Source organism: Taudactylus pleione, unplaced genomic scaffold, assembly GCF_031769625.1.
Source record: "Taudactylus pleione unplaced genomic scaffold, aTauple2 ptg000017l, whole genome shotgun sequence".
Taxonomy (NCBI): domain Eukaryota; kingdom Metazoa; phylum Chordata; class Amphibia; order Anura; family Myobatrachidae; genus Taudactylus; species Taudactylus pleione.
Window position 1 is genome coordinate 2,805,166 of NW_028284419.1, and position 25,618 is coordinate 2,830,783.

The window sequence follows — 25,618 nt, forward strand, 5'->3', positions numbered from 1 at the left end:
TTTAAAAAAACATTTGAGGATTGTACAAAAATGAAAGTTAACAAAAACGTGAAAGATGTATTCTCTGCATTTTATTCCTTGATTTATTTTTTTAACTTGTTTAGGTCCATTTTCTATGGTATTTTTCAAAATGGTATTTTTTACTTACAGATTATGATGTGGTGATATTGATTATGGCGCCCAATTTTACTTTTAATACAGTAACTTCATGCTACGTATTTTGAAACAATCTTTCAGTCTCTTCCCATATGGTTTGTCATTGGTTCAGGAGCAATATTCAATTATGGATTTTAAACTTCATCTTGAACAATCCAGTAAATGAGGACCAGGGTACTGTCCTTTATAGTAATATGAGACCCATATCAGATTTTTATCCAATTCATTATAGGAAGAAATGATAGGTTCAAGAAATAGATGAGAAAGATTGATGTGCTTTTTAGAGGACAGTGTAATGGAAACAGAAGTCTGTCATTGTAATTCAGTTGAAATATGGCTGGAATCCTTTAAAGAGAGCCTTAGTAGGAGGCTAAGTTTACATCTGAAACTCTTGTGTGAAGACTACCAACTTACTGTGTATGAGGGTTGTCAAGGAAGTTATTTTTAAATTTAAAAATAAGTAAAGGAAGTAGTTATACTTGTTTAAGCTATGAATTGCATCACTCTATTGTCCCATGCAAAGCCATGCAAATCAATTCAGAGAGGTATAGAGAATGTTCAGAGAACTTTAAACATTTATTCTGAAAGCAGTCTGTTACTTCCAGATGGGTTATTTTATCATGTTTGGGTGGGGGCATAAGTTAAAGTTGGCAGGAATGGGGTGGAACTGGGTGCCGTCACCTCTAATGGTAGGCTTGACTAGTTCCACCTCCACCACGATACTGCACAGAAGTCCCACAGATACAGAGCCACTCTGTCTGACCGTGGCTGCCTCCCCCTCCTTGGTTTCTAGGTTCATGATCCTCCTCTGCCCGTGGTCCACCCCTCCTGTCACTCACTTTGTGGGCCTGTGTCCCGGTGTCTCCTGTCGAAGCTGGAAAATTGGCTGAGACCAGATCAGTTTAAAATTAAATCACAGCAACGCCATCTTGCGACTGGCCGCAAGACTCCATTTTGGAAATGAGATCGCAAGACGCCATTTTGCGAATGGCCGCCTAAGCGCCATTTTAGATAAACTTACCATTTAGTACATGTGGCGATATTACTATTAGCAACATGCAATTGCATCTTTCATCATTTCTCATACACACATTAATACTCACAATTGCGCTGTTAACTAGTCACAAATTAGCGAATGCATAGGACTTTGTATGACACCGCTGTATTATTAGCTTTATGCGCACGCATCTGACCCAAGTTAGCTAGCGTCCTTATATCAAACCCCGAATACTCATACATTACATATTCACACATAAGGTTTAGTAAGATTTAAAATATATGATTTAAGTTGGTTCAGTTAGTTTAAAAGCTGTGAAATAAAGATATTTGATAACTTAGGTTCTGTACATGATAAGAAAGCAGTGTTTGGGTCCATACTGATGCGTACTCTTACTGGAGGGTATTGCGTAATGTTAGCCAGCCAATTTGGAGTAAAATGTTGCACTTATGTCACCAATGATATCAGCGACCCTAAGGAGGTGATAGACCAGAAGATGGATGAGATTCTGCAGCTAAAATGGGAATTTCGTAAGAACCATAATGCTTCAGTGGCTGAAGTAGGGGAAAAGATAGAAGGATGGGTGACATGGCTGAACCCAGTGAAATGGTTCTCAGATCTAGGGGAATGGGTCCAGGAAGTGATCGCCAGCATAGGCAAATTCTTGATCCTTATACTAATTGTCATCATAATAATTGGCATATGCGTCCGGTGTGTTCCTATTGTGTTGAAGTGTGGAAAATGTAAAAATAGAGTGAAATGAAAGAATGAAATAATGATGGTAGCCAGTATGAATACCGAGGTAAATACAGAACTGCATTACAACCCTGAGGTAGTAAGTACCATCATTTAATGTATTATATTTAGACATGCATAGAATATATTATTGGAATGTTATTTTTAAAACACCTCAGGTAATGTCAAGTCTCAATTCCCCTTCAAGACTGCTTTTATAAGACTGGTGCATCCCCACACCTTTCACATGATCTTCCAAGATCCGCGGTGTGCGTATAATAGTAGTTTTATGTCCCCACTCAGAGACACATTATTGATGGAGTATGAACCACCTTGTGCCATCCCATAACAACACTAAATAATATGTAAATGTAGGCCTAAGTTAAAATTCCAACAACAGATTGTGATAGCAGGTTGTTTGCTATCAAAGGGTGGACTGTCGAAGCTGGATAATTGGCTGAGATCAGATCAGTTTAAAATTAAATCGCAGCGACGCCATCTTGCGACTGGCCGCAAGACTCCATTTTGGAAATCAGATCGCAAGACGCCATTTTGCGAATGGCGCCTAAGCGCCATTTTAGATAAACTTACCCTTTAGTACATGTGGCGATATTACTATTAGCAACATGCGATTGCATCTTTCATCATTTCTCATACACACATTAATACTCACAATTGCTCTGTTAACTAGTCGCAAATTAGCGAATGCATAGGACTTTGTATGAAACCGCTGTATTATTAGCTTTATGCGCACGCATCTGACCCAAGTTAGCTAGCGTCCTTATATCAAACCCCGAATACTCATACATTACATATTCACACATAAGGTTTAGTAAGTTTTAAAGTATATGATTTAAGTTGGTTCAGTGAGTTTAAATGCTGTGAAATAAAGATATTTGATAACTTAGGTTCTGTACATGATAAGAAAAGCAGTGTTTGGGTCCGTACTGATGCGTACTTTCAACAGAATTCCGGTACTATCGGTGTGGAGATCGCATCATGCATTCGCAACTTATGGACCGCAGAGACTACAAGCAAACAAAATTTATATTTTAGGAACAACTGTCAGGATGCAGCATTGGGGGTGGGAAGGGAAGACCCCCAGCTGTTAGAGGCAGGGAGAGTCTATTTGAACCATCCTGTTTAATGCTCTGTAACAGATGCTTCTCCCCTGGGAACCAATGACATCAGCAACAAACTCCTCTATTGTCTGTTCTATTCTGGGGGGGTATAAAATGTGTGCTCAAACGCTGGGCTCTTGTCTTCTTGCTGAATGTTGAATGACGAGGGGTCTCTTGCTGATACCTATCACCGGGTCTGGAAGCTCTGCGTATGTATACTGTGCATGGGTCTGTATATTTCCTTTGCGTCTAATTGTGTCTGGATCAATAGCGTGTAACTGACTGTACTTTTACTTGAATAATACTTTGTGCTTTGGAATCACATGTTCTAAGTCTGGAGTCTATATTTACTGTATGATTGCGTACGCAAATTAGCGTTATTCTTAGAGGTTTATAGGAAGGATTTTAGAAGGTATAGGCAGGGGTATATAAAGGTTCATTTTAATATCGTCACTCCTTTTGCAGCACGATGTATGTGATGTCATGCCATCACTGCTGCTGCATAGTGGAGCCACAAAGAAGAGCAGGGGCCAGGGCAGGCACGAAGGAGAGCTGCTGCTAGAGGGACTTGGGAGGGGGGATAAGCTGCTGGTCGGAGAGGAGACACAGGGGCATGGAGCTGCTGCTAGAGGGACATGAGGGGGTAAGCTGCTGGTGGGAATGGAGACACAGGGGCAGGGAGCTGCTGGTAGAGGGACTCAGGTGGGGAGGTATAAGCTTCTGGTGAGAGAAGAGACACAGGGGCAGGAAGAAGCAGGGGCAGGAAGCTGATGGTGAGGGATGCAGCGGCATGGAGCTGCTAGAAGGACACAAGGGGGTAAGCTGAAGAGACATGGTATTGGGGATGGTGTTGGAGTGAAGACATGAGGATTGGCACTGGTGAGATGCAGGTGGGGCAGATGCTTCTGAAACACAGGAAGATGGTGCTGAAGATACGGTGGTGGGATGGCGTTGGGGGGATGAAGCTGGTTAGACACAAGGGGGATGATGCTGGTAAGATGCAGGGGAATGGTACTGATGAGTAGCAAGGGGGTGGCACTGTGGAGATACAGAGGGGTGACGTTGGAGAGACATAGGAGGATATCTCTCCAGGATATTTGTTCAGGGATGTTCACATTTTGCCTTACTCTAAAACGTACATTACAATGTATTATCTTGTATGAAGATTAAATATTATTCCAGTATATATACTGAATACTGGCTCAAGACACTATCTGCCTAGGGAGGCTGAATTTCTGCAGAGGTCCCTAATTGCTGAGAAAATGAAGGCGATACATAGAGGTTGCAAAAAAAACATGGGACACCCAAGTGACAAACTTGTTTGTGGGGAACCCATAAAAAAAACTAAAAAAACTCAGAGGCACGGCAGAAAAATAATTAATAGTTAAAAACACTGATGATGTAGAACATTTTTTTTCTTTTAAGTGACCTAACATTGTAGCTGATGGCAGGAGTTCTAAAAGAGCATCTAAAATGTGTTTCACACTGTCAAAGCCCCAAATGATTCTGGCCCCCAGCCATTCATTATCATTTCATTTTCAAATTTACAGTTGTTCTGGCCTCTAGAGTAGCTCTGCCAAGCATTGGGGGGGATGGGGGAGTAGGCGGGGGGGATGAGTTCCACCACTTCTCCAGGACCACTTTAAGCCCTGGGTGGGGGTTATTAGCTCCAGAGCGGCAGAGATTCAGTGAAAGCAAAATTTGATCCATCTTCTTCAAATCAATTTATGCATGGTGGGAGACATTCCACATCTTTAGTAATACTATTTATTTTCATGTTTTATAATGACCACTATATGGATGATTCATTACTAATCTGCCATGGAACAACTTGAGGATGTCTGCAATGTTTTGGATTTTGTTACTGACAACAATTTTATTTGCAGTTTACGTTTCTACATGAAGTGGCTTTAATCATTTTTTGGGATTCTGTTCTAGGAGAGTGCATTAATGGGTTCTGTTCACACTGATCATTATTGAATGCTAGTATTTGGCTTTTGCATGGAAGAAACTATTATTCTAGGCTTAGAGTGAACATTATATCCCAGTGGGATGGTTCAAGTATATGAAACAGGTTTTATAAGGAATTGAGGAAACAAAACACTCCCAATAGAGCAAGAACTAGGGATAACCCTACACTTATTACCAATAAGTGTACATCTGAAAATCAACACTTCTAATTTTGCATTTTAGGGGCCTATTCATCATTGTGGGCCAGGTGGTCCCAATAATTAAGTATTCTACCTGCTGAGAGATGCAGCAGTGGATACTTAACTACTGGAGCAATTCAGTATTGCTCTGGTGTGGGGACAGCTGCTCTGAAAAACAGCTGTCCCGGTGATCCCCTGCTACAAAACCCCTGTCGATCAGGCCAACTGCACATACATGACCTGAGTTCACACTTGTGCGTGGTCACGGGGTACACAGTGCTGATCCCCCCGGATCCCTCTTTGCAACCCTGGACCTCCTTCCCATAGGAAAAAGTGGGGCTCCAGGATCCAACGGTTCCCACAAGCAATCTCAGGAAACTTTGTTTCCAGAGTTTGCTGAATACTAGGCAACCCCATCGGGCCCCTAATAACGAATGGGCCTATTACTAAAAACATGCGGAAACTACGGGCCCATAACGGATTATGGCCCTTAATTTCTAAAGTAACCCGGGAGATAGTTCAGATTTTGAATGAGATTGAATAGATGGCAATAATATGTGTAATAATATAAAGAAAAAATAATAATAATGTTCACAGTTGTAAGAGATATAAAATACAAATTTACAAACCATTTCTATATTCGTTCTGTGCAGAACCATACTGTAACAAGATATGTTGGAAAACCAGGGCATGTTGGCATCCTATATTAGACTCACCGCAGCAGTGGTACATGTCAGAGGCTGGACTTCTGTTCCATTAACCACAAATGAGCCCAGCGGAGTGGCACCAGCAGGTGCTCGAGCCTGAATCAGGAAACCTTTGAAATCAATACTGCCCTGTTCTTTGCTGAGAGTTACTGCAAAATGAAATAAACAATGTTTGGAAACCTGAGGATTCTGTATGATCTCTGGAGCTCATTCAGGCCTGCTCGCTAGATGCGTTCGCTCGCACCCTGCATATGCAAATCCAGCGTAAGCCCCGCGAGGCAGGCGATCGCACAGCAAAGCATTAGCACGCCCACTATGTCTTGGCGTGCGATCACTATGTGTATGCAGACGCCCACCAGCATTCATAAGACGCCCACTTGCATACGTCATCTCCTGGAAGTGCATGAAAACATTGGTACATCGAGCACCATCAGTTGCAATCACAGTCCTCAAGGTTGACTATACCCTGCCGCAAGCACTGCGATCACTTCAGTGTGAAATACACACTGTCTCTTAATTATGCACACCTCTGGAACGGCGTTGAGACACTCAGGCACGCCTACGTTCGAACCTCCACTCCCCCAGTTTCTAGTGGCCTGCCCCTGTTACCACCCACAAATGGCCTCTCCTGTCACTCATTCAGCTAGGCTGTCTATGCCGGGCGAGCGAATGCTTCCCGATATTTCACTATGGTTCGCGCACGAGCATTGCGATGCATACGCATGCGCAGATTGCAAATATTGGCCAGCTACGAGGTTTTCGCATCCTAGCGAGCGGGTCTGAATGAGTTCCTCTGTCTCCACTGCAACACAGAATAACAAACAGTCTGACATGCTAAACGTCACACACTACTAACAGTACCAGCAAGCCACAAATGTAATTACAGAGCACATGAACTGAACCCAAAACATGTTAGAAGTAGGGGTGTGCACTGGGCACTTTTCGTGTTTTGGTTTTGGATCTGGATCTTTCTTTGTGTTTTGGATCTGGATTGGTTTTGCCAGAACCACCCTTCTGTGTTTTGGGTTCTGGGTTTTGTGTTTTGGATCTGTATTTTTTGGGAAAAAAGCATAAAAACAGCTAAAATCCTATGCTATTATTACCCTCAATAACATTCATTTCCACTCATTTCCAGTCTATTCTGAACACTTTACCATACTTGCCAACTCTCCCTCATTGTCAGTGAGACTCCCTGAAATAGCAGCAATCTCCCTGTCTCCCTGAAGAGTCTACCAATCTCCCTCATTTCACCTTACCCCCATTATGACACTGTTATATTAAAGAAAAAACAGAGATATATACATTCAAATGGGATCATTAGTATAATTTTCATGCATTGGTTATAAGGCACAATGATCCCTAGGGTTACATGTATTTTCTGAGAAGTATCAGTGTTTTCATTAACAAGTAGATCTTACTAACTGCTCATTTACATGTGGATATAAATCAATTTTATGACACGCTTCTCAGATGTAGCAGTACACGCCCACTTTACCGCCGTGCTTATAGGTGTTGCTTTCACAATCTCCCTGAAATGCTTTTTCAAAGGTAGGTAAGTATGCACTTTACACCTCACAATATTGTTTTTAGGCCAAAAGGTTGCACCATACTTGCCAACTCTCTCTCATTGTCAGGGAGACTTCCTGAAATAGTAGCAATCTCCCTGTCTCCCTGAAGAGTCTAGCAATCTCCCTCATTTCATCCTTATGGTGCATACACACGGTCAGATTTTTCCTTCAGATATGAATGATAACGATTTAAAAATCGTTCAGTCGTTCATATCTGAAGGAAAATCTGACATATCTGACATGCCTGAACGATGGACGATCTACAATGCGCGTTCCCGTTTGTCAGATAACGATATCTGACATCTGATGTGTTTGCAGTCAGACTTGGACGATTCCATTCATTTTAATGCAGTCAAAAATCGTTCAAATCGTTCATCTGACAAATCTGACCGTGTGTATGCTCCATTACCCCCATTATGAAGCTGTTATATAAAAAAACAGAGATATATACATTCAAATGGGATCATTAGTGTCATTTCCTTGCATTGGTTATTATAAGGCACAATGATCCCTATGAATTTCTGAAAGGTATTAGTGTTTTCATCAACAAACAGATCTTACTAACTGCTTTTGGGCTGGTTTACATTTGGATGTAAGTCAGGTTTAGGACACACCTCTCAGATTTATCAGTGCACGCCCAGTGGCGGGCTGGGCCGGGGGGCAGGGTGCCATATGCCCCCCGGGCCGGTAGACTTTTGCCTCAGTGAGTGCACAGGTATGACTGACGGCCGGGTGACAGGCAGAAAGTGCTCTCAGTCGCTCGGACTATAGCAGCATCAGAGCGGCTGGGCAGCATTCTCTGCCTGTTACCCGGCTGTCTGTCAACCTATGTAGCTTGTGGCTGCACACTGAGCAGCACTCCTTCCGAGGCTGCTCCGCTGCAGGGGCTGTGCACCAACCTCTTTGTGTCCTCTGTCCCTTCCCTCGGGTTCCTTCCTCTCCCCGGCTAAGGCCCCGCCCCTCACCGGAAGGCTCCGTCCCCTTTCCTACCCTGACTGACTATATTAATCCATCACCTCCTGTCCCTGCTGAAGACCCCGCCCCCTCACCACGAGTCTCCGCCCCTTCACTGGTCTATCCTGTTTGTGTGATCTCTTCCTGTACCCTGGAGCTCCGCAGGGACCAGAGACAGAGCAGCCTTCCAGGCAGGTAAGTTCCAGTGGAGGTGTACATGTTTAAACGACATTTGAGAGGGAGGGGGGTGTTGGAATACTTATGCAATGGGGGGCTGTAGTTATTTTTATCTTTGGGGGGATGGGGTGTTTTAATACTGTCGGTGCTGGGTGTGATGTAGTGATGTGTGTGAATGTGGGGGGGGTATTATTATTGTGAGGGCTACTGTATATTCATAATACCTGTGTTATATGTGGGTCACTGATGATTTCTGCATAATCTGGTGATTACTGCGTTATCTGGCAGCCATTACAACGCTCCCTGATCACGTGGTCACTGAGAACGTCGATGCTCCCTAATCTGGCTGTCACTGCGACCTCTCTGCATTATAATGTCACTGCGACACTCCCTGATCTGATGGTCCCTGCTAACCTCTCTGCATTGGATGGCAGGATGGCAGTTTCAAAAACTAGGCCCCAAACAGTACATAATGCAAAGAAAAAAAATAGATGCAAGATGGAATTGTCCTTGAGCCCTCCCACCTGTGATACCCCTGAAGCGTTTATTGTCCCACTTCTAAAATATATATATATATATATATATATATATATATATATATGTCTTCACCCCAACTTGAGATGGACTGTCTACACTGGGCTATGAATATTAAGGTGCCTGTTTGTGTGAGTAACCCCCCCTCATAGAGGGGACATTGGGGCGGGCTGCCCCCGCTAGGCTGTGGTGGCTGGCGCGTGGCCAGGGAAATAACTGCAGCCGCAGCATAGGGAGAACTGTCCCCATAGTGGACCAACGGTGCCCAGGGAGAGTGGCTAGTGAAGCGGCGCGTGCAGTGAGCGGGAAGAAGCCCTACATGCGACCATTGATAATAAAAGGGGACTCCTGCGGGGACTGCTGGGAGAAACTCTCTGAGGAGAGAGACGTCCAGAGCTGCCTGGGGGAGAGGAGCGGACCCTGAGGTGAAGGGAGAGCGGGACCCACCGGAGCGCGGTGACGGAGATCATCGCTGCGTGGAGGAAGGAGTTCACTGTGAAGCTGCCGGAAAGCTTTCAGAGCTCCGCCGGGAGGAAGCAGCATCAGCGTGGAGCTGCCCCCGAGCCTTCCCCTTCACAGAGTTTGACAGCCGGAGTGGGCTGAGTGCGGAGGTGCAGTTTGCCTCAGGAGAAGGTGTAGCAGTGAGTACCCTGATCCATCCCTATCACACTCCCTATCAGCTTGATACACTCCCCGTCTCAGTTAGTACAGTACATCGCAGCTGGGGGAGAAAAGCCAACAGCCTGGGTCCCTAGAGACTTGAGTATAAACCACAAATGAAGTATAGTAAACATCCAGCAGAAGTCATATACATTGTCAGTTTCCCCTTCTTCAGAAAGAGTACAGTGAGCAAATCTCATTAACTTACAGAGAGGAGTTGACAGAGACGGTGTTTGTATAGGAACAGTCATACTCTCAGCTAAGCTACAGGGGGCATAGCCAAGAGAAAGTGCATCTAACACTGCTACATTTAACTTTAACGGAGCCCAATCAGCTACTATACAGCTGCTACTAAGGAAATAGTGTGATATTACTCATTCCATCCAAGCAAGTGGTCAATATTGCTCAGTTAGGGAAGTCGAAGAGGATTGTATTGTGCACATTATTACCAGAGACAAGTAACCAAAGTTGTTTAAAAAGTGTCAGTGCGGGATCACGGATAAAAAGAGTACACCTCAACTTATCCCCCAACATTCTCCTTCAACCCGGGCACCGTTTGCAAACATTTCAACAACTAGTCACTCATTTGCATGCATAAGTGACGAGAAACTAATATTTGTGCACAAAATAATAGTTATATTTTTTTTATATAGTATTGACATTACATATTGATATTTGCCTGTTTGCATATATATTGATTAACCCCTCTTTCAGTATTCGGATCAGAGATTCCAGAGTTCCAGTCATAATAAAATATACAGATGTCAGCGTACTTTCCTGTCTTAAAGTGTGTGTGCTAATTGCATTGTACATTGTTGAACTACATTTCTGATGTAGAAGTTGTCATTTAGCCTAACTAATATTGTTGAATAAATGTACCAGCTGTTTTGCCCATTATTGCCTGTATCAAATTGGACAAGATGTCCAAACCGGCCCTTGACTTATGACATAGGCGCACGCTTGGTGCTGCTACTTTGTTGATGCACGTGAGGCTACAGCGCACACAAACAGAAAAAGAAGAATTTTTTTTTTGCATTTGGGAGCAGCACCCCTGATGGACAGAGCAACACCTGGACAACACAACAGCACCTCTTTAGGACTACAGCCTTTATGGGACACTGGGCCTGATTCAGAGCCGGACGCTCTTTCAGAGCGCTCGCTCTGAATCAGTGCCCTCCCTCTCTTTTTTTAGAGCGGCCTCCTGGCCGCTCGCATAGCTGTGACCACCCACAGCTATAGCGAGCGGCCAAAAAGATTGTCACGAGACCCTTGTGGTAGGGTCTCGTCTGCCGCAAGCCCTGGAGTGCTTTTGGCTCTATCAGAAGTTGACTCTTATTGTATGTTTTACCATGGTGTCCGTCTCTCTTTTGGCAGAATTTGCACAATCTTGGGGGCACCATGATGAATCAGACAGATCCTGCAGGGTAAACATCTGATCTGGTGTTGTATCTATTTCTATTAAACCTTTGTGTGTGAGTTTAGTCATCTGCCGCTTGTGGTGGAGCTCTTTATCTGCTTTATCAATGATCTCCAGACACAACGTAAAACTTAAACCTTAAACTGAAATGTTGCATTTAATATTCTGTTCTGCTTGTTCACATATCTAAGTAATCTGGTTAAGTGGACAGTGGAAACAATGGTAATTTCAAGGCAACTAACAAACCCTGTTTTTTTTAATGTCCCTGTACAGGTTGGGAAATTCCTTTACAGAACAGAAGGTTTGCAAAGGATTATCTAAGGCAATTGTTTATTTATTTTTGGAAAGCACGCTTCCTGTTCCTGGTCCGCTTCTGGATGAAAAAAATCCACTCCCAGTAAGCAGGCATGGTGCTCAAGAAAGAATTCCCAAGAAAGACACAACGTAAGACTTAAACCTTAACCTCACTGTACGCAGTAAGTACTCAAACTGCATATGCAATCGCAATTAATAATTTATCCGCGCCCATGCAATGGCGTTCAAACGGACAGACAAGCCTGCATTTCACCGACTACCACCCCGTCACTACCCCCAAATGCTCACTGCCTGTTAATCGCTCTGCGATGGCTCTCTGTGGTCTCCGTGATCGCAGTGCGATCGCAGTGGTGCCTTCGCATATGCGTGCGCTGTACGCAACAATCGCCCATCTGCGTATGCTTTAGCAATAGTGATCCTTAATGAATCAGGCCCTCAGTTTCCACTTCAATAATCTCATTGGGATTTTGGATGCTTGTTTTATAGTAGTTTGTTCCATGTCTCAATTTTATTAAATTTTTATAGTTATATTAGTACTGTAATCAATCTCATTGGGATTTTGGAAGCTTGTTTTTTTTTAATAGTTTCTCACATTCATTTTTTGTTATAGTTATATTAGTACTGTAATAAATCAATGAATCAATCCAACTCATTGGGATTTTGGATGCTTGTTTTGTAATAGTGTTTCCATTTCTGTAATTTGTTTTTTTATTATTATATTAACACTGTAATCAATCAATGTTTTACCTGGCTTCCACTGTAATATTGAATAGTTTATATTAAACTGCCATCCTGTCTGCTACTGCAGTGCCACTATGTGTCCTAGATGTGTTATATTCTTAACCACTTGCCTGGCATGGATGCGACCAAGCCAGGCCAGACTTTCCCTGACATGGTCGCATCAGAGAGAAGCAGCCACTGGGATAAGGCAGCACAGCCTGCCCCCACCGTGACTGTGTACCTGGCGGCTGTATAGAGGAGCAGCTGCTGGGGACATCCAGTGCTGTCTATCCTCACTGGGCATACTGCTCCTCCGCAGCTGCTGATTAAATATAAACGTAATAGCACCTCTTCCCCCTTCTGCAGCCCCCGATAATTGATAAATTTTTTCCGATATATCAATAAAAAATAATATTTTTTTTATATTAGCCTTTTTTTTTTTTAAACACCAGTATGGTAAAAATTCTTGTGCCTAGTGTGTTTTTTTCCACCTATGGCAGCCCCGATGTCAAAGAAACATTGTCGCCCCCACGGTCTGATAGCCATGATCTGCTCATATGTAGAACTCAACCTTTGATGGCTAACCATCGATGGTTTTCTGAAGATGGTTTAAAACCATCGCCCATCCATGGTACAGGCATTGATGGCCATCATTACAGTATACCGCGAAAATTGCTATTTTTATGGAATACTGTGCTTAATTTTTTTTTTTTGTAATAAAATCATTTTGGATAAATTTTAAATAGATGTTCTTGACCTAATCCAAACATAAAAGAAAACAACAATTTCTGAGCGATTTTTGGAAAAATATTAGCCAGTTAAGTGGTTAAACTGCCATGTGTTTGTGTAGCTGCCATGTCACTTAGTTTAGCCAGTCAGCTTGCTGCAGCCTTTGGCCAATATAGATGAAAACAATATTGTGAGCTGTGAGGTGTTCAAAATTTACTGAAAATGACTGGAAATTAATGTTATTGAGGTTAATAATACTGCAGGAATAAATACAGGCCCAAATTACATGATTTTAGCTGTTTTTATAAATTAAAAAAAAAGTCCAGATCTAAAACCAACACTTGAGGATGGTGTTGCCAAAACCAATAAACCCAGGGGTCTGCGCACATCTCTAATTATATGTAATTATAACCCAGGGGTCCGCGCACATCTCTAATTATATGTAATTACATATAATAATAACATAATGCCCCAATTCACATTATGTCACACATAGTGCCCAAAATTCACATGCCACACAATAGTACCCCCAGTTCACATTACACCACACAGTGGTGCCTCTTATTCACATTTCACCACACAGTAGTGCCCCTTATTCATGTCATGCCACAGCGCCATGTTCTTTTCTGGCTCTGTTGCACCTATCAAAGCTGCTGAGGTTCTTTGGATGGCTGATCTGAATGGCCAGAGCAGGTGCCTGGAGCACGATCTCCGTCTGTACTACGTACCTGTCTGTAGATACATTTGGGGAACACTAAGGCCCAGATTTATCGACAAGTGATATTCTTGTTATCACTTGTTAACAATCTGGTACAAGTCACGGTCACGACTTGCTTCCCTCTAGCAATTTACCTCCCTCTGGCAGTTTTGTTCCAGTTCTGTCAGATGCTAGGCGATCTGGACGCCGCAGGATGTCATGTGCTGTCCACAGCACGGCATGATTGGTTCCTTCCCCTTTTTGAACACGCTGGCCTTTTGGCACCTCGCCGACTATAGCGTTCCTTGTGAATTTCTCGGACCTGCTGCAGGGTTAGCATTCTCATCTTTCCTGGTCGTAGCTCATGCTGTGTCCCCTGCTTCCAGCCGCTCCATCAAGTTCCTAGCTACTACTGGCTTCCAAACTGCTCCACCGGCTTTCCAGCCACCCTATCAGTCTCCTGGCTGCTATTGGCTTCCAAGCCACTCCACCGGCTCTCCAGTCGCTCCATCAGCCTTCAAGCTACCATCAGCTCTCAAAGCCACATCACTGGCATCCAAGCCACTTGATCAACTCTTCAAATTGTACAACTGGCTTTAGCCGCACCATCGGCTCTCAAAGCCACATCCATGCCACTCTGAAAGACACTCTGGACAGCCAATCAGTAGCAGCACATAGAATAGCCCCGCTCCCAGCTCGCTGCCACAAATGCTACTCTCAGAGAGCCATTGGTTGCAGGGCTGTGCTGGCTGCTGTAAGGATGGCCATCTGTGGTCTTACCATCGATGGTTACCATTGATGATGATTTAGTGGCCAATTATGCAGTGGATGACCATCGATGGTCTCACTGTTCTTTAACTGACTGGCCCGTGGGCCAATCAGAACCTGGGATCGGGGCTTTGTGTGTGCCAGGGGTGAAACTATTATGAATCATCGATGGACCATCCATAGTCTGTTGTGGTGCTTGACAGCGTATGACACTCTGGTCAGCCAATCAGCAGTTATTGGTAATTCAGCAGTAAGTGACAGTGTCAGTCACTCACTGCATGTGCAGTATATGTGTGTATATATATATATATATATATATATATATAAAATAAAAAAATCAAACTTATTTCGCCACACCTGTTAATTATTGAATTGAGGTGTTTCAAACAGACCCATTGATACTATTAGCAAGTGGAAGCATTTAGGAACAACAGCAACTCAGCCTCAAAGCGCAGACCACGTAAAATCACAGACCGGGGCCAACGAATGCTAAGGCGCATGGTGCTTAATGTATATGCAGTCCTTAACCTGTTAATTTTCCTTGCTCCCTCCCACCTCTCTACCACCTGTAACTTAATGTCTGCCAGTAAATAGCTCAAATCTTCACCCTATCCCCTGAGCACCCCTCTCCCCACTATATAAATATTTTGGTTTTAGAATGTCGTATATGTAATGCTTGTGACTGCTCATTAGGGTGTTTATCACAGTGTGATGACAATCTGGCATTTAGAACTCAGAAGGCTATATATTGTACCAGACATGCAGTTGTTGCTTAATACTCCTTTACACACATTTCATGTACCTTGGTTAAACAATTACCTCATGTGAACTTGTTGGCTGTATGTACAGTATTATATAGTATTATGAATTCTACACTTGAATTGGGTTTTGTTCATCACAATTTTCCTATTTAGTCATTTATCTCCTGTCACAAACGTGGGATTTAGGAGCTGTGTTCCCGGACTGGGCCTTGAATCTGTATTACTTGGCGCAGACGCTCGCTGGAGGAGACTTGGCTTAATGAAGTTTCTCCGCATGAGAGGGTGCAGCAAACTGACAGGAGTTTGAGGAATGCAGCAGTAGCGTGGTAGCTAGGAAGCTACGTGGAGCGTCTGGGTAGCCGTGGGTAGACGTTGGTAGCTGGGTGGCTACTTGGAGCGGCTGGATAGCCGTGGGTAGACGTTGGTAGCTGGGTGGCTACTTGGAGCGGCTGGATAGCCGTGGGTAGACGTTGGTAGCTGAGTGGCTACGTGGAGCGGCTGGATAGCCGTGGGTAGACGTTGGTAGCTGGGTGGCTACTTGGAGCGGCTGGATAGCCATGGGTAGACGTTGGTAGCTGGGTGGCTACTTGGAGCGGCTGGATAGCCGTGGGTAGACGTTGGTAGCTGAGTGGCTATGTGGAGCGGCTGGATAGCTGTGGGTAGACGTTGGTAGCTGGGTGGCTACTTGGAGCGGCTGGATAGCCGTGGGTAGACGTTGGTAGCTGGGTGGCTACTTGGAGCGGCTGGATAGCCGTGGGTAGACTTGCTTAGTTAAACTAAGAAACTAGTTGCACTGGCAACTTGTGTGAGCATTGGGGATCCTTTTGTAGTGGACACTGGGAGCTGACAGGCTGAGAGAGAAGGAGAAGACTCCTCATTGGTGGTAGTGGGATCACATGGGCAATCCAAGATGGCCGCGCCCATGGACCGGAGGACAGCGCTTCCTGGAGGTAGTCAGCGGGGACCAGCGGTCAGCAGGAGCCGGCGTGGGAGCAGCACAGCAGCGGGACCCTCCAGAGGACAACAGCGGAGACTGCCTTGAGAGATGAGGAAGCAGCGTACAGCGCGGGAGCCGGAAGACAGCGCGGGTCAGCGCCCGCACAGGTAAGCGACGGGGTCTGATTCTGGGGTCTCCAGGCCGGCGTGTGACAGTACCCCCTTCTTCAAGAATGGCCACCGGACACTTCCTTGGTTTATGAGGAAATTTCATAAGGAACGCTTTGACCAGACGGGGTGCATGGACATCGGAGGCATTTATCCAGATTCGTTCCTCCGGACCATAATTCTTCCAGTCGATGAGGTATTGAAGACGGTTGTATCGACAACGGGAATCTAAGATTCTGTCAACTTCGAACTCCTCTCCCTGCTGTGTTTGAACACTAGAAGCTTTAGGAAGGACCTTCTGAAATCGGTTTAAGACCAGTGGTTTTAAAAGAGAAATATGGAAAGAACTTGGAATGCGAAGAAATGGAGGAAGCTTTAACTTGTAAGCCACAGGATTCAAGACTTTGATGATTGGGAATGGACCAATGAATCGCGGAGCAAATTTCATCGAGGGTACTCGGAGTCTTAGGTTTCGGGTAGAGAGCCAGACCATATACCCAGGTTGGAAATTTGGAACCGCTCGTCTTTGTCGGTCAGCAAATCTCTTGTACCGGGCTGACGTTTTAGTCAGAGAGGAACGAACCTTTTCCCAGATGTTGGAGAACCGTTGAAGGGACATCTTGGCCGCAGGCACATCTAATGTTGGAAGAAGAGGGAAATCTGGCACTCGAGGATGATGACCAAAAACTGTAAAAAAAGGAGTTGAGCTGGTGGACGTGTGATAATGATTATTGTGAGCAAATTCGGCCCAAGGAAGAAGTTCAATCCAGTCATCTTGGGAGGATGAGACAAAAGAGCGCAGGAACTGTTCCAGGTCTTGATTAACCCTTGCAGTCTGACCGTTGGTCTGGGGATGATAAGCGGTAGAAAATTTGAGTTTTGAGTGACCTCCAGAACTTCGCTACGAACTGTACTCCCCTGTTGGAGATGATCTCTTGAGGAAGGCCGTGGAGCTTGAAGATCTCTTTTATAAAGCTCTGGGCGAGTAGAGGTGCAGACGGAAGCCCAGTAAGTGGTACGAAATGAGCCATTTTAGAAAAGCGATCCACGATAACCCAAATTGTGTTGTGGCCCCGAGATGGAAGAAGATCAGAGATGAAATCCATAGATAGGTGAGTCCATGGCTTAAATGGAATTGCAAGAGGCTGGAGTTGACTGTGTGGAACCCGCCGAGGTATCTTGTGTTGGGCACATTTGATGCATGATGACACATAAGACCTGATGTCCTTTTTCATCGAAGGCAACCAATAGGACCGCTGGATGAATTCTAGGGTTTTATCCATACCCAAGTGACCAGAGAACAGGGAAGCATGAGCCCAATGCAGTAACCTCTTGCGGAGTTCCGGAGCGACGAAAGTCTTCCTAACCGGGGGTATAGAAGATAATTTGGTAGAGGCGAAGAAAGCGGAATTCAAGATTGGTTGGGGCTGTTCCATGGGTAGATCAGGGTCGCTCGTCATGGAACGGGAGAGTGCGTCGGCTTTGAGGTTTTGTGAACCGGGACGATAGGAGACTTTGAAGTTAAATCTGGAGAAAAACCATTGCCCACCGGGCTTGACGAGGGTTCAAGCAATTTGCAGATTTAAGATAAAGGAGGTTCTTATGGTCTGTAAAAATGGTAATGGGGTAATGAGCTCCTTCTAGAAGATATCGCCATTCTTCGAGGGCTAGTTTCATGGCAAGTAACTCTTGATCTCCGATGGTGTAGTTCTTTTCTGCAGGCAAAAACTTCCGGGAAAAGAAACCACAGGGATGAAGTTTTACATCTTTAACTCGCTGGGAAAGCACTGCACCGACACCTTCGGAGGATGCGTCCACCTCCAGGATAAATGGCCGGGTGGAGTCTGGTTGCTTTAAGATGGGAGCGGAGATGAACGCTTGCTTAAGAAGTTGAAATGCAGAGGTAGCTTCGACGGGCCATTTAGTTGAATCTGCTCCCTTGCGGGTGAGGGCTGTAATCGGAGCTAACAGAGTTGAGAAACCTTTTACAAACTTGCGATAATAGTTGGCAAATCCTAGGAATCTTTGTATGGATTTTAAGGAAGAAGGAAGAGACCAATCAAGAATGGCTTGTAGTTTTGAAGAATCCATTTGAAGGCCTGTTCCGGAGATGATGTATCCTAGGAATGGTACACTTGAGACTTCAAACAGACACTTCTCTAATTTGCAAAAAAGTTGATTGGACCGCAACCTCAGAAGGACTTGTTTCACCTGGTCTCGATGAGTTTGGAGGTCTTGAGAAAAAATCAAAATGTCGTCCAAGTAAACGACCACACACTTGTACAAAAGATCCCGGAAGATTTCATTGACGAAAAACTGGAAGACGGCCGGAGCATTACAGAGGCCGAAGGGCATAACGAGATACTCGTAGTGCCCATCCCTGATGTTGAAGCCCGTTTTCCATTCATCGCCTGGACGGATACAAATTAAATTATAGGCTCCTCTTAGGTCGAGTTTGGTAAAAACTGTGGCTCCCTTGACTCTATCAAATAACTCTGTTATGAGAGGAAGAGGGTAGCGATTCTTAATAGTTATTTCATTAAGACCCCGGTAGTCAATACACGGGCGCAAGCCACCATCTTTCTTTTTTACGAAGAAAAATCCAGCAACTGCTGGAGACGTGGAAGGTCGAATGAAGCCTTTACTTAAGTTTTCCTTAATGTACTCCGACATGGCCTGAGTCTCAGGGAGAGATAGAGGGTAGGTTCGGCCTCTAGGAGGATTCTTCCCGGGGATCAGATCTATAGGACAGTCCCAATCACGATGGGGAGGTAACAGATCTGCGCTCTGTTTGCTAAAGACTTCCTGAAACCCATCGTAGGCTTTGGGCAGGTCTGTAGAATCCCGTACGACGGAAGATCTGACAGGTATTACCCGCTGAAGGCAGCCTTTGAAGCAATTGGAACCCCAGGAGGTTACTTGCATGGTGGTCCAATCGATTTGTGGTGAATGTCTCTGTAGCCAGGGTAATCCGAGGACTAAAGAATGAGAGGCTTTGGGAATCACTAGGAAGGATAGTTGTTCGGAATGGAGCACCCCAATGGTAAGTTTAAGTGGTGTTGTACGATGGGTGATGGTTCCACTAGAAATGCGACTACCATCGATGGCGGTTAAAGTGATGACTCGAGGCAACGCTTCTATGGGGATTTGATGTTTCTGGACAAAGTCAGTAGTGACAAAGTTCTCTGCCGCTCCGGAATCCAGAAGAGCTAATACAGCTTTGGAACCTCGAGGAAACTTTAAATGAGCCTGGATGGTGGAATCAGACTTCCTTTGTGATTCAATGGCAACTCCTAACTTAACCTCTCTTTCATAAGTTAGGAGAAGGCGTTTCCCGGACGAATGGGACAAGATTTAACTGAATGTTGAGGAGATCCGCAGTACATACAGAGGTTCTGCCTCTGCCTTTTCTGCCGTTCCTCAGCCAATAAATGAGAGCGGTTGACCTGCATGTGTTCTTCGCCCTGAGGAGGAGAGGGTAAACGGGAAGCTGGACGTGGCCTTCCACGATCAAATCAGCCTCTTTGAAAGGCACGCTCCCTGTGACGGAGATCCACCTTGTTGCAGAGAGAGATTAGCTCATCCAAACTGGTTGGATGGTCACGGGAAGCTAGGTCGTCTTTGAGTCTTTCAGAAAGGCCACTCCAGAAGGCAGCGATGAGGGCATCCTCGTTCCAATTGAGTTCTGAAGCCAGAGTTTGAAACTGGACTACGTATTGGCCGACGGTCCTGCTGCCCTGACGGAGGCGTAGAATATCAGCTGATGCGGAAGTGGTTCTTCCGGGTAGTTGGAGAGCAGGCGATCCGACTTATCCCAAAGGGGCGAGACCCAATCGAGTGCTTGGCCAGAGAGTAGAGAGATGATATATGCCACCCTGGTTCTGGCCGTCGGAAAGTTGGCGGATTGTAGCTCGAATTGGATTTCGCATTGGTTTAAAAAACCCCTGCATAATTTGGGGTTGCCATCGAACTTGCTCGGAGGGGAAAGCTGAAGACGAGCAGGAGGTAGAACTGGAGGAGCAGGTGACACCACAGGAGGAGAGGCGGCTTGGGAGCCAGCGGGAGCGGGATGAGCCAGTAAGGACTGAATGTTGTCCAGGCGTGACGACATATCTTGGATGAATTGGATCAACTGGGCCTGAGAGGTCTCCTGTCTTTCCAGACGAGATAGTACATCCTGCGAGGGATCTACCCCAGATCCTTGACCACTTGCCGAGTCCATCTGGCCATTGCAAACTGTCACAAACGTGGGATTTAGGTGCTGTGTTCCCGGACTGGTCCTTGGATTTGTATTACTTGGCGCAGACACTCGCTGGAGGAGACTTGGCTTAATGAAGTTTCTCCGCATGAGAGGGTGCAGCGAACTGACAGGAGTTTGAGGAATGCGGCAGTAGCGTGGCAGCTAGGAAGCTACGTGGAGCGGCTGGGTAGCCGTGGGTAGACGTTGGTAGCTGGGAAGCTACGTGGAGCGGCTGGATAGCCGTGGGTAGACGTTGGTAGCTGGGTGGCTACTTGGAGCGGCTGGATAGCCATGGGTAGATGTTGGTAGCTGGGTGGCTAGACGTTGGTAGCTGAGTGGCTACGTGGAGCGGCTGGATAGCCGTGGGTAGACGTTGGTAGCTGAGTGGCTACGTGGAGCGGCTGGATAGCCGTGGGTAGACGTTGGTAGCTGGGTGGCTACTTGGAGCGGCTGGATAGCCGTGGGTAGACGTTGGTAGCTGGGTGGCTACTTGGAGCAGCTGGATAGCCGTGGGTAGACGTTGGTAGCTGGGTGGCTACTTGGAGCGGCTGGATAGCCGTGGGTAGACGTTGGTAGCTGAGTGGCTACGTGGAGCGGCTGGATAGCTGTGGGTAGACGTTGGTAGCTGGGTGGCTACTTGGAGCGGCTGGATAGCCGTGGGTAGACGTTGGTAGCTGGGTGGCTACTTGGAGCGGCTGGATAGCCGTGGGTAGACTTGCTTAGTTAAACTAAGAAACTAGTTGCACTGGCAACTTGTGTGAGCATTGGGGATCCTTTTGTAGTGGACACTGGGAGCTGACAGGCTGAGAAAGAAGGAGAAGACTCCTCATTGGTGGTAGTGGGATCACATGGGCAATCCAAGATGGCCGCGCCCATGGACCGGAGGACAGCGCTTCCTGGAGGTAGTCAGCGGGGACCAGCGGTCAGCAGGAGCCGGCGTGGGAGCAGCACAGCAGCGGGACCCTCCAGAGGACAACAGCGGAGACTGCCTTGAGAGATGAGGAAGAAGCGTACAGCGCGGGAGCCGGAAGACAGCGCGGGTCAGCGCCCGCACAGGTAAGCGACGGGGTCTGATTCTGGGGTCTCCAGGCCGGCATGTGACATCTCCGGAGCTCTTTTGTCATTATTTTTACACTAGCAGTGATAGCCTTCAGTCTTAGGAAGAGGTAGAACGGCCCCAACCTGCACCTTAAAACTATATTATCTGATCAAAATGTACTGGCTGCACTTGGTGTACAGTATTATTAGCTTGAACACAAGCAACAAAAAACTTAATTGTGGCAGTCATTACTCCATAAAGGTGTATTTACATATATTTAACAAAATAATGATGACTGCCCCCCTCAAATATCTTTATTGAATATCTGCCCCAGTTACTGCCCCCCACCACCTACCACACCCCACCCACCATATTATTTTCTGCTAATTTGTTCCCAGTGGCGTCACTCCCTGCAGTGTCACCCTGGCGGGGAGGGATGCTGAGTGCACACCAAAAGGGGGCGTGGTCTATGGCACATGGGCGTGGCCATGCAAAAAAGGGGTGTGGCATCTGGCAGAACTCCTGTAGTCTTGTTATTACAGGGGGGCAGGAAGGGTGCCGGAGGTGCGGACTGCCCTGTGTGCAGTGCCAGCCGGCTCCCTCACTGTTGTCAGGAGCCGAGTGCTGCACTTATTATACAGTGCAGCACTCGTCTCCTGTCACTAAGTGGGGAGTCTGCACTTTGGTGCTACCCCTCAGCGGGTGACACACGGGTGCACCCACACCCCCCTTGTGATGCCACTGCTTGTTCTTAACTTGTGCTGCAGTAGCTTAAGTCCTTCTATATATTTGCACACAGTCTGACAGACTGATCTGGCACACTGTTGGTCTGTCCCATCTGGATTGCTTATTTTTTATATTTTTGACGATGCAATAGACGGAACGCAGATTTAGCCCACTTTATTCCCTGGCTTGATGCTGACCAGTGCCATCCTGGCCAACCTCTAGTTACGGTCCTGCCTGTCCGTCTCCATTAGCATTTTGCCGTCTAATTTCACTCATCTCTCCAGTTCTCGAAAAAAAAATCACACTCTTCCTCTCTCTCCATCTACCAGTCCATTTCTCTGCCTTTTGCTCCCAAACGACCTGAATGGCCTGTCTATAACTGCCTGAGCCACTTTCTTTCCCTTATCCGATTCTTGACCCTCTACCAAAAGTTTTCCTTCCTTTACACTCCACCAGGACATCCCCAAAGTAAGTAATTATTATATACTCATGGATAATTCGGAAGATTGCTTCTCTCTGTTCATACTCACTGATGTATCTATAGTGGGTGCAAGGTGTGTAGTGTACATGGGCCCCTGAGTCAAGGGGACCCACAACACACACCCTGCACTCACTGAATACTTACCGTGCAGCTGCTGCTGAAGAAATCACAGAGAAAATTGTGCCAGCATAATTTTACTAGAGCTATGCTGCACATACACAGTAGAGAAATCAGCAGTTATGAGCATGAGCAGTAAAGTTTGGCACAGTGCCAGAGTTTTCATTGTGCAAGTACCAGCACAAAGGGAGATCCGCATGAAGGTTGCACATAGACCCCTTGTCTAATAAAATGCCCCTGCTCATACTCCTTGATCTCTCCGGTGCTCTTAATATAGCTGACCACCCTCAACTACCTGGGGCATCTCCTAGTTCACATCCTACCTTTCCTTCTGTGTCTATACCAATGACTCATGCTCCCCTCAACTTCCTCTCTCTTAGGGTCCCTAAAACATCTGTCCTTGGCCCTCTGTTTTTTTCCCTTTGCACATCTTCTCTCAGAAACTGTATATACTTCTTCGGCCTCACCTACAGTACCACCACATCAAATCGGATCCCTCCCAGCACCCCCGTGGCGCGCATCCTTCTGTGACGCCAGAAGGACTTCTGGGTCCTTCACATGCAAAGGACAGCTCTTAACGAGAGAGCTGTCCTTTGCGTTTTTCATAATGCATTCTGGTGTCATTAACACCGGCATGCATGCAAAGAGTGGTGGGATGCATCGCATCCCGAATACAATTCGTCATGCATACCACCCTAGGTGAGAACTCTCCAATTATTATACCAGTTTGCGGAATAAATATTGCTGTTAGATTGCATCTAAACTGTGTTGCATCTCTCTGTGTCTTGGGAATCATTGCCCCTCTGCTGAGGTGTGGTTTTAATGAAGAGCTGTTACTGAAAGAAGACTTCCCCACCAAGGTAACTCTGATGTACGCGCACCACACAATTATCACCCTTGCTACTTCGGAGTATCACAAGTGTATAACCATTTCCTTATTCAATACATCACTGAAACTCTTATCCATTTGCTTTTCATGCTATGTGAATTAGTAATTACCTCGGAATGCTAGTACTCCAGAGTAGTTGGTACTGGAATAGGACAGACTATATGGAGAAATGGTGGTTTGAGAAACAGCACTGCGATGTGACGGTACCATTGTTTCACAGGCTGGTTCAACTCTTCCATCAGGATAGGCATGAACATATGTGGGGAAACAGATGACCAATAAGAAGAAGATGATGTTCTTTAATGGCGACTCCATTCTCTTGCACTGCTAAGGATAGAAATATACATTTTAGTACCTATAACAGAAGGCACTTGCACATTGAAGCTACAACTAGAAAGGCCAGTTATCATTATCACCTTGAAGGTGATGACTAACAAGTAAAACAATTCAAATAAATAAATCATGGATGTGATGTTCCCCTCGCAACCAAAATTGATCCAAGCACCAGTTACTGTATAGATTGATCTGTTTACAGCTAATACAGCGGAACAAATGAGGATAATGCTGTTCCAGACTGGTATAGTCACCTAACATGGAGACCCGCAACATAGGCCCCCATATAATAGTGGTAACAAAACTGGTCAGTATGGGACTTAAGCTAGTGATAAAGAAAATTTGAGGTCCACCCTACTCGTTAAAACAAGAAAGGGCTGATCCCAAACTCTCTGATGGCAATATGAGGTAGGGTTAGTAAGTATAAATAGTTTTAAAAAAATTAGAACTTCATAGATTTTAGAAACACTAATCCTAGCAAGCACAGACAACCATGAACTGATTGGGCATGCTGACTCTTGTAGAACTACAATGTTGTTTTTATGTCCAACTCTAAATTAGGCTCAATATATCTAGGGGGATGTAGCCAGCATCCTTACAGTCAGGATGCCAATGGTCACAATACTGACAGCGACATCTCGACTGTCAGAATACCATCAGATTGCAGAGGTATGAGGTTCAGGGGGAGATTTAGGTTTAGGGTTAGGGGGAGGGTTGGGTAAAGCACATGGGGGAGGGTTAGGGTTAAACTGTAGGAGGTGTGGGTTAGGGGGAGGTTTAGGGTAAAACTGCAGGAGAGGTGAGTTATGTGGAGGGTTAGTGTAAGAGTGATAAAAATCTGTCAGGTTTCTGACTGTCGGGATGTTGCTGTCGGTATTCTGACCTTTGGCATCCTGACCCTTGGGATCCAATACCCAACCCTATCTAGGAAATGTACCAATTTGATTTAGAAAAATGACTACTTCTAAATAATAGTACATCTGTACTTTCCACATTTTCCCCTGTAATTTTAAAATATCCAGGAAAATACTACAGTTGCCTCTTCAGAATTTCTAAAATTTAATTTTCATAAGTGTTTCTAATGTACCAAGCTCCTTCCCACATGTAAACTGTACAAAATGCTAACACTGCATTGCATTAACAGCCCTACACATGTCCCCATATAACTTATTGTCCGACCAGTGTCCGCATAATATTAACCACTCCACCACATACATTATACTCACAAAATAAAATATCAACCCCACACACATCAGTCCTCCACATAACATTAACTCCCATTGCCAGTTCCCAAATAACTTGAACACCCCAGATCATTTCTCATATAATAACCACCACTGAAACATCAGTCCAACCATGACTTACCTACAGCAGTCCCCACATAATAATAGCCCCCTAGACCTGATCCCACGTAACATTTACTTCTGCACACAAGTGCTCACATAAAATTAACTCCATAAACTTGTCCTACATAAAATGAACCCCTACACGCATTAGTCCCCATATATTAACTCTCGACACAC

The 25,618-nt window shown here is 45.4% G+C and overlaps 1 protein-coding gene across 2 annotated transcripts in view; it reads right to left on the bottom strand.

Moving 5' to 3' along the window:
- LOC148540752 (ferric reductase 1-like) overlaps positions 1-25,618 on the bottom strand; it is a 38,486-nt gene that overhangs the window by 7,449 nt on the left and 5,419 nt on the right. The window contains exons 2-3 of one of the 2 annotated variants that reach the window (XM_088481611.1): positions 23,873-24,089; positions 5,876-6,015 (exon numbers count right to left, since the gene is read on the bottom strand). In XM_088481611.1, the coding sequence (XP_088337737.1) occupies positions 5,876-6,015; positions 23,873-24,077 (345 nt within the window). In that variant the 5' untranslated portion in view covers positions 24,078-24,089. The remainder of the gene's footprint in view (positions 1-5,875; positions 6,016-23,872; positions 24,090-25,618) is intronic. The other variant, XM_088481621.1, reaches the window with a different exon arrangement.